Source organism: Micropterus salmoides, unplaced genomic scaffold (genome assembly GCF_014851395.1).
Source record: "Micropterus salmoides isolate LMB-PRFRI ecotype aquatic unplaced genomic scaffold, ASM1485139v1 Ms_hic_scaffold_12, whole genome shotgun sequence".
NCBI lineage: Eukaryota > Metazoa > Chordata > Actinopteri > Centrarchiformes > Centrarchidae > Micropterus > Micropterus salmoides.
This window is the reverse complement of record NW_024040263.1, coordinates 30,245,552-30,259,186: the sequence shown is the minus strand read 5'-3', so window position 1 is coordinate 30,259,186 and position 13,635 is coordinate 30,245,552. Positions and strand designations below refer to the sequence as shown.

Sequence of the window (13,635 nt, the reverse complement as noted above, 5' to 3'; positions counted from 1 at the left end):
ACCGCGACCCACCAAAGCGCAAAGGACGCCTGACCACATGTCCCAGGGAGAGCTGCGCCCCGCCCCGAGGGAGAACAGCAGAGAGCCGAAATGGGGAGCTCCCCGCTGCCAGGGAGCGATAACGTGGGAGCCCCCCCCCCCCAGTCAGCCGTCCCTAAGGAAGAGGGCCAAAACCCACCCCGACAACACCGGCCATGTGCCCCAGGGACTCCCGAATGCCCCCCCCTGTGAAAGAGCCGGCAGGGGGAAGCAGCGAGAACCCCACCCCTGCCGAAGAGGGCCCTGGCTAGGAGAGGAGACAACGGGCCCCCAGTCCCAGGGACACACCATCCGACCCCGAAAATAAGCAAGAGTCCAAAGACCCCCAGATCCAGAGCGGGCCACACAATATTATTGATTTCAAAGTAGCAACTTACTTGAGGGTAGTTGCACAGTAATTAATTGTAGATAAATACAAATAAAGAAAGTGTAACAAACAGCACTAACATCTTAGATCTTGCATCTTCTTTGGTTTTTGGCAAAGTTAAGTCTTCACTTGATTGTCACAGACAATATGTCCACTGTAATTAAAAGTAGCCTGTAGATTTGGACCAGAATTTCACAGGTATGCCGAAGTTTTCTAGATACAGATAGAGATACAGTCAGTTTACATTTCATTACTGAAAAATATCCATATGATCTGTGCTTACAGGTACTTGTATTCCTCAATAACCTAAACTTCTGTCCTGGCCTTGTAGTCCCAGGTTGAGAGCTGACTGGAGATTCTGGCCTGTTTAATCTTTCAAGTAGTTATTGTCCTGGCATTACTCCTCTTATGAGCCTCTTTCCACTTTTTTCATTGGGCACACTGCTCTCACACTGCAATCATTTTGCCTTTTCTTCTTCTGTTGTTTCTACGTCTTTCCACCACTTAAATTTCTGCCGTCACCTCTGTTCATCAGCATCCCGCCTGGCATGATAACTTTCCTGCAGCACTCAGTTGTGTGCATGAAGTCTGTAGAAATCAATAAAAAATTGTAAAATACCCACTAACCTATTTAAAATTATCTTAACATGACAAACCTAGTAGTATAAATTAAGACAGAAAACCATGGTGTTAGCAAACGACTTGGTGATGTCATTCCCGCTGTGTCATGTGACTCACTGTTTTATCAGTTCCTCTGCCAGGCTAAATACGTTTCTGTAACAGACTTGCGCCCATGTTGTAGGACACAACTTCTGTGCGTATTTACTACTTTTTAAAATTTGCCGATGTTTGAATTTTTTTAATAAGTGCAAGAGACAAATATCAACAAAATCATACAGGAAAAAAAAAAGATTTAAATCTTTAACTGTTATATTTGACATCCAAATTAGTCATCAAGAAGGTGGGACATGAGAAAAATGCTATTTTATGGGGTGCTTGGGAGCCACTTATTTACAGTTTGTCTTGGGATTTAATTTACATTTACAAGTGCATGTTTTAGTATTTTGCACATGGATTATTACAAATGTAATGGGTGGGACAGAAAATGTCCTCCAATACTGGAATGTCTCTGGTGCATATTGAACAGTGGTCTGCTAATCAGCCTTTTTAATGATTAAAAAAATCCACGCTTCCATATTTGTCTTATGGGGTTGATTTCCTAACAACATACTGTAGCCTAAGAATGTGATGTTTCTGTTAGTGGACTATTTGGAAATACTGACCTATCCTTCTGTTTATTGGTAAAGTTCCTTTCCTGCCTTTGTGTGTTTTCCTGCCTGTGTGATTGTCTGCCCCACCCTGATTTATTATTATTATTATTATCTTCTCTTCACTTGTGTATTTAGTCGGTGTGTTCCTTTGTCTCAGTGCCAGTTCGTCCTCATTCTTACCTTGTATTTGTTCTCTTCACGTCTGGATCTTTTCTTTATCTTCTTGGACCTTAGATTTTGGATTTTTTGCCTGCTCCCTGATTTGAACTGCCGTGGGTTTTGACCTTTGCCTGCCTCACCATCCCCATAAGCCTCTTGTACTCTGACTTGTGCCGTTAAATAATTGAACTGCACCTTCTTTGCCTCTGAGTCTGCATATTGGTCTAACTCCTCATGTTCCCTGTTATCATGCTTGCTAACTGTGACACTTTAACAGTAAATGTCAGCATGACTTTGAACTTTCCACCAAGGGAAAATCTTTTTAAACCATCTCTTCTCTCAGATGTGTTACTGTTTTTAATAAGGTTACTGAACAACAATGCCAGAACTTTGACATAAAGAGAAAGTGTGAAAATGTATGACAAAGGCATTCGCATAGTAAACGCTCAATGTGTACACAAGTTGGTTTTCATACTGTAAAGCTATGAGCTGAAACGAATGGCTGTAAAACATATCGTATGCTTTGGAAAAAAGTTTTTGGATAAAGTTTACAAGATTGAACCTCAAGGATAAAACACCAGTAGCCTGTTGTAATTTATTACACCACATTGTCTTCAACCTAGCGTTGCCAGGGTGTATGTTACAGCAGGTGTAGCACTCACGGGCAGGCAAATAGAGATAGAACAGCCAGTATTTATTTGCAAAGGTTGTTTTTATTTTTCTTGGTCCATTCACACTGACCATTTACTTCTGGTTTCTGTCAAGTCTGTCAAGTTATTCTAGGCTGAGCTGCTTTGAAATTGCAATGAGTCAGCTTCCTAGGTTGGAAGCCAACGACATAGCTCAGTGCTTAGTGTGGGGCTGAAGGGAGTGGCAAGTGGAAAGATACTGTGGGCTGTGCAGTGTGTAAAAACACACATCACACAGAATTAAGACATATATGATAACACACAAGGCTTTGAGTATGAGTGCTTCCTAACATGTGAAATAAACAGTGTCATAGCTACTTACAAACATGGTCCTGTGCTAAAAGCTGCTAATGTATATGCATGCTGGCATTCCTGTGAATGGAAGTGGGTGTGCATTGCTGTTCAAACAGTTGAACAGCCTCTTTTAGCTAACTTGTGTAGTCATTAAGGAAGACTCCCTTTCTCCCCTCCCCGTTTCTATTTAAAGACAGACGGGAGACTGCCTTCTTTTATGTTGTTGAATGTGAGCACGCACATGTGAAACAGAAACACATGTTGGAAAATTGCTTCAAACATTTATGCCAGTGACATTGCAGCTGATTTGCCTTCCCTGAGGCCACGCATGGAGGGTGGTGTTATGCAAGAAAGGCATGTTTTTAGCATTAGGCACATTTTACTTATGAACTGCTGTTGTTGATCATACAAATTCTGTCAATGATGGATATTTCTCGTGAGGGTAGGATTCAACTGGTATTTGTAGCCAAGCTAACAGCATGACTTCAGTGATCCAGACTGACAATTGGATCCAGACTGACATATTGTAAGGGCATTTTTAGCGCCATCTTCAGGTCAACATTTGAAAATAAAATTTGGTTTATTTGATTTGTTTACAGAATAACTGCAAAACAAACGACATTCCCATCTGCTTCAGCTGTACTTTGTGTTTACTGCAAATTAGCAAATGTTAGCATGCTTACATGCTATTAAGATTGTGAGCATGCTAAACCTGCGCAACGTCAGCAATTTAGCACTGTCATTGTGAGCATGTTAGCATTCAAATGTTAGCATTTACAAAAAAATTTGGATAGATGCCTTTATTTCTATTTCTGTTTATTTCTCTTTTCCCCATCCATATGTAGTAATTATGAGTACTATTTTAGCTGTGAAGGTAATAATGACACTGTGTGTGATGTGTGTGCGCAAAGACAGTGAAAAACTTTGGCAACACTGCAAACTTCACTAAACATCTGAGATTAAGTCAAAATAATAGGAAGATGTTATGAAGCGGCAGTTCTGAGCAGGATATTTTTATTATAATTAAAGAATAATACAGTAGTTTGATGTCTTGTCATTATGCAGTGACAGTTGGACTACAGTTGAAAATTAGCCTGCTGGCTAACACTGGCACATTTACAGAAATGTTGATGCTATTTTGAATTGGTAAGGCTACAGCCTTCTCCTTATTTCTCTCATAAATACAGAAACGGGAGAGGGGAGGTCACATTAAACTAGAAATAAAATATGTCAAGGGTCAGACTCAATATATCTGCCACTCTTTCACTCTTCAGGTTAACCTTTGAACAAAAGCAAGGCAAGGATATTGTAAGCATTGTAAGATTTTAGTTCACTGATGCCCGCGTCTGTGCTGTACTGTACTTTAATGTAACTTATCAGTACAACAGACTCATGTGCTACTTGATCTGAACTCAAACTGAAATATTGTTTTCACTCATTTTGCAGTTGTTTTGCCCGCCTATCTCAAAGTGCACAATCTCTCCTGTTCCTTGCAGGCTTTTGCTTTGAAAAATCTGCAGAAAGTAGCAAGTTCCGCTGACAGTAACTCGAACAACAACAAAATAGTGACTGGAATTGATTAGTGGAGAAAAACAAGCAGTTGTCTTAAATAAAAACATTACTCAGAGCAGCAGAATGTTGAGTATGACATGACTCTGTTGTTGTACACATTTATCATGTGAGCTTTACTGGCCTTATAAATTACACAACTTTATTGCGTTGGTTATAAACAAAATCTCTTATCTGTCAATTTTTATTTGAAAATCACATATAAATATTGACATAAATCAAAGTGAGCAGCACTCCTCTTTTGTGGAATCAGTGTCTTATAGTGAGGTCAGTCAGTATTAAATGTGCTATTTGGAGTGAGTTGCCTGCTTCAGTCTTGACTGCGGTGTCAGGTGGTCATTGCTCACATGGACCAGTAAGAATACCATAGGCAGATTTCAGTCTCCAGACACCGAGGTATTAAAAGACATATGAAACTGCTTATCAGCTGGACCCTGCTTCTTTAATGCCCCGATAATCGAAGTTAACAATTCCATTTTTAGCCCGAACGAATATTCATAGATATGTTGAAGTGGCGTTATTGGTTGCTTGTTCATTTCAGTTTGGTTTAATCGTGTCACTATATTTCTAACTTCCTATTTATGCTTGGCTACTAGAGCTGAGCGTGTTAGAGAGACAGGCGGTGAAGGTGTTAAGGCATTACTGCTCTCATCTCTAAAAAAAACAACAATAAAATAAGTGAGATTATAAATAAAGAATATGTGAAGCATGAGCATGAGAACTGTCTTGCCAAATAGCCGAAAACAATGGGAGGATTCAGTGGAAAAGAACGTCACAGTGAGAGTACATGTCCTCCACTGTTATTGGACACTTGCACTGTCAAGACATGTGGAAAATGATATAAATAAGGTTTGTAGATAGAAATAGATTAATCAATAGTAGATAGTATCCTTAAATACTCAGCTAGGGGAAATACAGCAACATGTAGAAGGAAAAGAGGAAAACAGAGGAGGCAGAGGGAGTGGAGGAACGGGAACTGAGTGCTGTGTGGTGTGTTTAGTTCCCTCCCACTCTGTGATTTGCATGGGCGACTCCCTCTTTGTGTCTCTGGTTGTGTGTCAGCCAAGAGGCACAGAGCTGAACTCACCGCACTTCTGCTATCAAGCAAGACGCAACCAAGCAAAATGACAGGCGAGGAGAAAACTTAGGAAATCTTTGAGGAAAGAACTGAACCTTTGGTAAAAAAAAACAGCTGAGTCTTTTCTTTAACTGATCTGTTAAGACTTTTGATCCCAGTTGCTGTCTGAGGAAATTCTCTTTCTGGGAACCTTGAATTGTCCATGGAGAAGTATATGTCTAACTTAAGGTTAGTTAATGTTTGCCTCTCTGTGTCTGTGTATTACAGGTTTCTGGGACTCTGCCCTGTGCAGTCAGCGTCGCACCTCTCCACGCCCCAGTCGTCCTCTGAGCCGTACCCTCAGCCCCCAGCGAACGAACAGGAACAGGGAGGTTGAGGGGTCTCAGCAGAGATACCCCGGGGCTCAGTGTGACAGCGCGCCCCCGACCCTACGGCCCTGCGCTCCCCCATCTTCCTTTCGTCTGGAGAGAAAACAATCCAGCGGCCCTCTGTGCTTCGTCAACCCCTTGTTTCTCCAGACTCACCAGCACCACCACCGCTGTGAGGACGATGTGCCTTCACATGCCGCCAAGTCTAATAACAATGTAGACAATGCGGAGAAAACATCCGTGAAGCCATTAAGCAGCAGTCAAGGTAGCGAGCAGCAGGTGGACAAGATTAAACTGAGCGGCAAATCGCGGTCCCCTCCCCCTCGGCCCCCTCCCCCACACTCAATGCCACGCCGGCGCCCTGCCCCACCTCCACCTGGACCTCCAGCAGCTACCACCAGACCCAAGAGCATGCCAGAAGCCATTGCTGTGTCTGTGAGGCAACAGCAGTCCCCCAGCAGACGCCCAGCACCCGCTCGACCATCAATGGGTGCCAAGCATAGCAGCCCATCCAAAACTGTTAGCTCACCAATCCCCGTGCCTTCAAACCCACCACCTCCTAGGCCTAAGAAGCCTGATCTGGAAGCTCACCGCTGCCACATTGCCCTGGATGATGAGACCATCGCCAAGGCTCTGTCCCGTGCCAAGCTTCCATCCTGCAAGCTTTCACCTGCCGTCCCTGCTGATGAAATACTGGACAAAAATGATGGGAGCCCAGAATCCCTTCCTAATGAGAGAGGACGCCAGCGGCTCAGTGACATGAGCATGTCTACTTCTTCTTCTGACTCACTGGAATATTCACAGTCTCCTGGATTCTCTTTGGGCCTGGCCCCTAGCCCATCCCAACACCTTAATCATCCAGTGGAAGATAGTAGTGAAGACGATGAAGATGGAGAAGAAGAGGAAGAGGAAGACTATGGCGTCGGCCTGGAGACGGACCTAGAAATGCGCCTCCGTCCGTCCTTCAAAGCGCGGCGACACAGGGTCGGCGTGAGCCTGAGTGGTGGCTCTTTTGTCCTCCCCAGGGCGCTGAAGGGACGCTTCCGCAAGGTTAGCGGGATGCTCAGCTCCCTCATGACCCCGGAGAGACGGGCGGTGAAAAGGATCGCTGAGCTGTCCAGGGACAAAAGCTCATATTTTGGCTCCCTAGTCCAGGATTACATCAGCTTTGTTCAGGAGAACCGAGGCTGTCACACATCAGGGATGGATTTTCTGCAGACTCTCAGGCAGTTTATGACACAGATGAAGGCTTACCTGCGCCAGAGCTCTGAGCTAGACCCCCCTATAGAGTCGCTCATACCGGAGGACCAGATTGGTAAGTCGGCCAAGAAGATTGGCAATCTTTAAAACCATGAAGTTACATGTTCTCTTGAGATTTGTTGGTTGCAGGGTGGGATCATGTATTCTGATCTGTTAAACATCTGCTTCTGAACGCGTGGGCACATGTGTGGGATGTTTTAGTCACATCCGATCTCTGACAGTATTCACTTCTCTACATGTTTTCCTTCCAGTTTAATTTGAGAAGTAAAACCTTTTTAGTGTTGGCTCAGAAAAGAGAAGATTTACAAAATGACTTCATTCATTGACAACGTTCAGCGAGTGCCCGGGCGTGCCATTGTCTTGGGAATCAAACTACATTTACATTTATTCATTTTAGCTGACGCTTTTATCCAAAGCGACTTACAATTGCTATACATGTCAGAGGTCGCACGCCTCTGGAGCAACAAGGGGTTAAGTGTCTTGCTCAGGGACACAATGGTGGATGTCTCACAGTGGGAGACATCCACCATGTCTCCCACACCAAAGGCAAGCATCTTATCTATGCACCAGCACCACCCCAAACTAGTTGAAGTTTTCCATATTAGTCTGCCTCATTACTGGTGTTGAGTTACTGAAATGCCGGTGTGCTGTGCCCCAGTGAGTTATTCTTAGCTTCTGTTCATCGGTATGATCTCACAGTGCAGTTGAGGCTCATTTTGAAAGGCAGAACTTTCATTTAAATGTATTTGTATTCGACCTACATGGTGCTGAATGTTTGGTCAGATACGTAGTCTCTAGACTATTTCATTGAGGCAAAATTCTGGTGCGGCTGCTTGTGTTTAGACAACATTTGACATTTGAGAACTTTGGTTTCTTTTGTTACATGAAGTAGCTGTGAAAGTATTGTTGCAGCGTTAGCACTGAAACTCATACTAATTGAGGTCATGATGATTTACAAATAAAGTTTGAAGGCATGAGCAGCCCTATGAAATGGATGTTTCATTCCAGTCAGACTATTCTGGACTTAAGAATTGGCATGAATATGAAAGCATGTCTTTGCACTCATCTCAAATCCCTTGTTCATTGTAAACAATAACAGCAAAGCCTTGTTCAGGGACAGAGAAGCGCTCCATTCTGGTTGTGGTAACAGACCACACATACGCACATAAAGCATCTCACGCTAACAAGTGATCTCGTGAAGAAATGTAAATGTTTTTTAAACGGCGACTGTTGAGGTAAGCAAAAGGTTAATAGTTTTGTCTGAGCAGGCAATCCAAACTCTTTTAGAGATCCCACCATGAGAGGAATTTATTTTTTTAGACGATTAGAGGTGAATAACAGGAATACATTGTCCTGGAAAATCAAAACAAAACTCTACAAAACTCTACGAGTAGGAGCATGCAGTCTGGCTGACGTCATGCTGCAATTCTACGGAAAATTTTTAAAGAAAGGAGAAGTAGAGTTTAGCTGGTGTCTGTGCTTCTATGAGGAGTGTTTACAGAAAGATTAAAAAGAGTGTGGTTACGTTATGGCTGAAAGTCTGACGTCTTGGGAAAGAAATGTTGAAGTCTCACTCTAAATCTTTTGTGTTTGTAGTAAAAGGGGAGCTAGAAGTCCAACCATTTGAGTATTTGTAGGGACTATGATACTAAATGTTTTGTTTGTTTGGCCAACTATTTATTGTAAAGGGAGGGTGTATGCACTGCAAAAACTAAAATCTAAGTAAGATTAATTATCTTAATTGAAAGCAAAATATATTTGTCTTTTGTCTGATGAGATATTTTTATTATTAGAGAATTTCACTTTCAATTTCACAAGTTTTTTTAGTCCTTAAGTGAAATATTCCTGTTCTTTTGGCAGATAATTTTGCTTATTTTAAGTAATATTTCCCAATTTTTTATGCTTTTTTTCCTTGTTTTTGAAAGCTCACTTTTTGCAGTGTGGCGGTCAGCACACACCCTAACTTGTAATATGAGCTAACTGGGAGGATTTGAATTAAAAGGAAAGGCTGTCATTTCTGGATTGTAAATCAGAAAACTGTGTGCTTTTAAAGTACATAAAGTTTTTAGTGTACATTCTTGCTGATGAGTGTGTGTGTGTGTGTGTGTGTTTCCATGATTAAACTCTTTATACCACACACTCTCCTGCCGTTTATTGTAGTTGAGGGAAGTCTTTATACAGGTTGTAATCTTGATAAACCCCAATAACAATCATTGCTCAATATACAAAGGAAATTAGCCTTTCTGGAAGGAATCAGGATGTCTGTAATCAGAACGTGTGTGGGTGTGTGTGCGTGTGTGTGAGGGTGTGTCATTATTAGTCTCTGCACCCCTCCTTGTGTACACATGATTTGACAGACTTATCCAGCCTCTGTAAACATCCCAGGCCTCACATCGTTCATAACTTTTTATTTGTCCTAGCAGTATGCATTCAAGCACCAAACCCTTAACTCAAGCGACCCACGACACATGGTTGTTAGACAGAATGTGGAGGATTGTGCTGTAGTGTAGGTGCACATTCACCCTGTAGTGTTCTTCGGACTCACCATGAATGCAACTCAGGATTCTTGTATGTGCATGCTAACTTGTTTACGGTGTTGCAAGACATTGGTTCCATGTAGCTCACTGCATAAACACTGCCTGGAGGCTGGGAATGCGTATGCAGGAATCGCTGTGGCAGTACTGCCAGGAAACAATAAGACACAATTGTGTAAATGTACCATGCTGTACATAGTTGAAGAAGGCAGGAAATTATTTGGAGCTTATGTAGGTAGGTAGGAGGTACAGATGGAGCCATTGTAGAGGTCCGAGAGCAACTTTTTTACTGCATGCGAGATGAATGAATGGTATATTTATGAGTAGGGTAGAGTTCTATGTTGGATTTGTCAAGGGTCAGACTCAATATATCTGCCACTCTTTCACTCTTCAGGTTGCCCTTTGAACAAAAACACTAATATGTAATCTAAATGGTTAGTCAGTTATAAATTGTGTTACTTGAAGTTTTTGAAAGCCAGGAATTACAAAGGATTCACACTGAGTTTGCTACAGGCAGGATATTTTTATTATGATTAAAGAATATGACAGTAGTTTGATGTCTTGTCATTATGCAGCTATTATTTTGAATTGGTAAGGCTACAGCCTTCTCCTTATTTCTCTCATAAATACAGAAACGGGAGAGGGGAGGTCACATTAAACTAGAAATAAAATATGTAAAAAGTATCGGTATCGGAAATACCAGCAAGGATATTACTTGGCATTGGATCGGATAGGAATTAAGTGGTATCGCACATCACTAATTTTAATTCGCTTTGTTTTTAATCCTGTTAAACATGTTGTCTTGTCTGTTTAATGCATGATTTGAATTAAGGGGGGGGATTGGGGGGGTCTGACCCCCGCTAGTTAAAGCTTAGACCCCCCCAAAAGAGGCAAAACCAACAGTTCAGGCGGGGCTTTCTTACCTGTAATTGTAAATATTACAATATATTTTCCATACACATGCCTTATATTCAAGACTCTTGAAATACCACGGTATATTTATGAATAGGGTAGAGTTCTATGTTGGATTTGTCAAGGGTCAGACTCAATATATCTGCCACTCTTTCACTCTTCAGGTTGCCCTTTGAACAAAAACACTAATATGTAATCTAAATGGTTAGTCAGTTATAAAATGTGTTACTTGAAGTTGTTGAAAGCCAGGAATTACAAAGGATTCACGCTGAGTTTGCTACATTTTTGTAAAATGCTGTTTTTGTACATATATTGCACAAATGCGGTTCTTACTCTGTGTATTCCAGTCAGTGGCCACTATTGTTGATCTTGTGCAAGAATGGTGTCTTGCTTTACTCCTGTTTGAGTAGTGTTTGCTGAATAATTTCATGGCCTTTTTGAATAAAATTAAATACTATACATATGTGAAGACTGTCAAGACTTTACTGCAGCGGCCTGGGTTCGAATCCAGCCTTTGGCCCTTTGCTGCATGTCGCCCCATTTCTCTCTCCCTCATTTCCTCTTGCTATAAACATAAAGGCAAGAAATGCTTAAAAAAAAGAAACATATCAAAGAAAGTCCCATGATGACTGGAAGTTAAGAGTGTATCTGTATGTTCAGTGGAATATTAAGGACATGTATGAAAGTGTACTTTCATAACCCTTGAACCCAGCTAAATCCTGTCGTGTATGTCACTGGCCAATGAGATGGTTGGTTCTCTGAGGTTAAATGTCATTTTAGCGTTTGCGATGTCAGCTAACTTTGTAAAACACAGTGAATGTAATGTGTGTTACTGTCATCCTCTACAGACCAGGTGCTAGAGAAGGCCATGCACAAGTGTGTCCTAAAGCCTCTGAAGAGCGTGATCGAGGTGGCTTTACATGACTTCCAGGTAAGAGATGGGTGGAATCTTCTTAGCCCACTATTTCACACCATCATAAGAAAAGTATAATTTCTTAGCTAGACAAGGAACACTGTATTTAAAACACATGAGGCATAGTGAAAGAAAATTTCCCAACCTTAATTTTTTAAGGGTGAGCAGAATCCTTCCACATATCCTTACGTACTACCCTAAAAGAGGAGCTTAGAAACATTAAAGATAAAGACACAGTATTAATGTTTTGTTTATCACCTGACCTGGCCTATTGAGTCAGTAAACCTTACCATTAAGTTGGTCTGTTCTCTACAGGTGAGCAGCGGAGCGTTGCAGCAGCTGAGGGAGAACCTGGCCCTGGCTAAGACTAAGGAGCCTCAGGAGCTAGGGGTGGACGGAGCTGTGCCCCCTGACCCCATGGCTATTGAGAAGATCCGCCACAAGTTCCTAAACATGAGGAAGATGTACTCCCCCGAGAAAAAGGTGTCATTGCTGCTGCGTGTGTGTAAACTCATCTACACCATCATGCAGGATAACTCAGGTATGAAGAAGTGTTTCACTTCTTATTTTTGCAAGACAAAATGTTTTGTGAAAAGAGCTTTATTTTCCATCTTAGGTTCAGATGCTGTTTATAGCTGCTTCCTCTGTCTAACCTGTGTGACAACCACACCTACCGGCCTCTCCGCTCTCTGTCTGCTTCCTTCCAGGGAGGATGTACGGTGCTGATGACTTCCTGCCCATGCTGACTTATGTTGTTGCTCAGTGTGAGATGCCTCAGCTAGACACAGAGATCCAGTACATGATGGAGCTGCTGGACCCATCTCTGCTGCAGGGAGAGGGTAGGTCCTGTTGGTTTGCACCGTTTTCATGATCAATGACTTTCATAGTATATTTACATAGTTGTAAAAAACACACAATATACAATGAGTACAGTATCACATACTTTGGCCTTTACCCCTGTCCTCTTGGTGCATTAAGTACAGAGCTGGAGTCTGGGTGTCTTTAGCTTAGCATTGAGGAGGGAAACAACTTGCCTGGCTCTCCATAAAGTGAAAAAATAATTAAACCAAAACCTCATAAGGTCACTCAATAACAAGTTATATCTTATGTGCTTAACCTGTACGTTAAATGTAATGTAATAAATGATTATCTCAGGGTGAGATACAAGTTAATTAGTTGAATTTAGAGTTGTTGGAAGGTGTGTTTTTGAACTTTGGCTATATGTCTCCATACAAGCCTAGGCTAATAACATGCTAACCTCAGCGCCGTACTTTACCAGACATGAGATTGACACTGATGTTGTCATCTCACTGTCAGAAAGACAGCGAAAGAGTGCTGTGTCCCAGTGTTTGGAGGTTGTCCCTCCAACCTAAGCAGACAATTGGCTGAATTTGGCAGAGTCGTCAGCTGATTGCGCTCCCCAGGGGCTTTGAAAGCTGGCCCATGTATTCAGTTCAATCTCTTCCTTCCTGCATGTTACAACCCATGCTGTGGCATCTTCTTTGCACTTAGTTTATTTAATTATACTCATTTGTATTTCCCAAAATGTTGGTCTATTTCTTTAAAAACGTAAGGTTAAAGGTCCAACACATGTAAGCAAAGACCATAAAGGGAGAAGCCAGAACCTGTCCTTCTATCTGTGTTGCGCATGTGAGGAGGAGACTGGAGGGGAAAAGACACTTCACAAGTACCCAGGCTCCTCAGCTGTTTAAATATTTCAGAAGGCGTTAACCTCCACTTCAAATTATATAATGTTGGATATTTGAGGTGAGGCAAATTACAATGTGATATTATGTTAATGTCCATTGCAGCCTGTTGTATAACCTGGTCAATGGAAGGAGGAAGCACTTAACTGTGTGCCGACAAAAGTTAGAACAATTAGGTTGTTGAAGTGTTGCCCACTCTCATTGAGCGTGAGACTCTTTTTATACTCTCTCACGCCACACATCAATTTTCTCATGCAGGGAAAAACAAAAAAAGCGGTTGAGTTTTGCATTATAAAAATGCTCTGTTTGAGACTGGCTCTCTGCTCCAGGATGCTTCCCTCTGAAGCTGCTATGAGCTGCCCTTTATCGGAGGTGCTGAAGTAAACATTTGTTTGGATTTGTGGTGAGATTTCTGCCTGATCTGAGAAGTGTTTACAGTTAGTTTCTGTTTTTCATGTCTCATCCAGTACAGTCCC

The 13,635-nt window shown here is 42.0% G+C and overlaps 1 protein-coding gene across 3 annotated transcripts in view; it reads left to right on the top strand.

Annotated features, from left to right (window-relative positions):
* Nucleotides 1-13,635, top strand: part of LOC119899788 (ras and Rab interactor 2-like) — a 39,975-nt gene that overhangs the window by 22,025 nt on the left and 4,315 nt on the right. For all 3 annotated transcript variants that reach the window (XM_038714537.1, XM_038714538.1, XM_038714540.1), the window contains exons 8-11: nt 5,734-7,149; nt 11,389-11,471; nt 11,769-11,994; nt 12,161-12,292. In XM_038714537.1, coding sequence (XP_038570465.1) covers nt 5,734-7,149; nt 11,389-11,471; nt 11,769-11,994; nt 12,161-12,292 — 1,857 coding nt within the window. The remainder of the gene's footprint in view (nt 1-5,733; nt 7,150-11,388; nt 11,472-11,768; nt 11,995-12,160; nt 12,293-13,635) is intronic.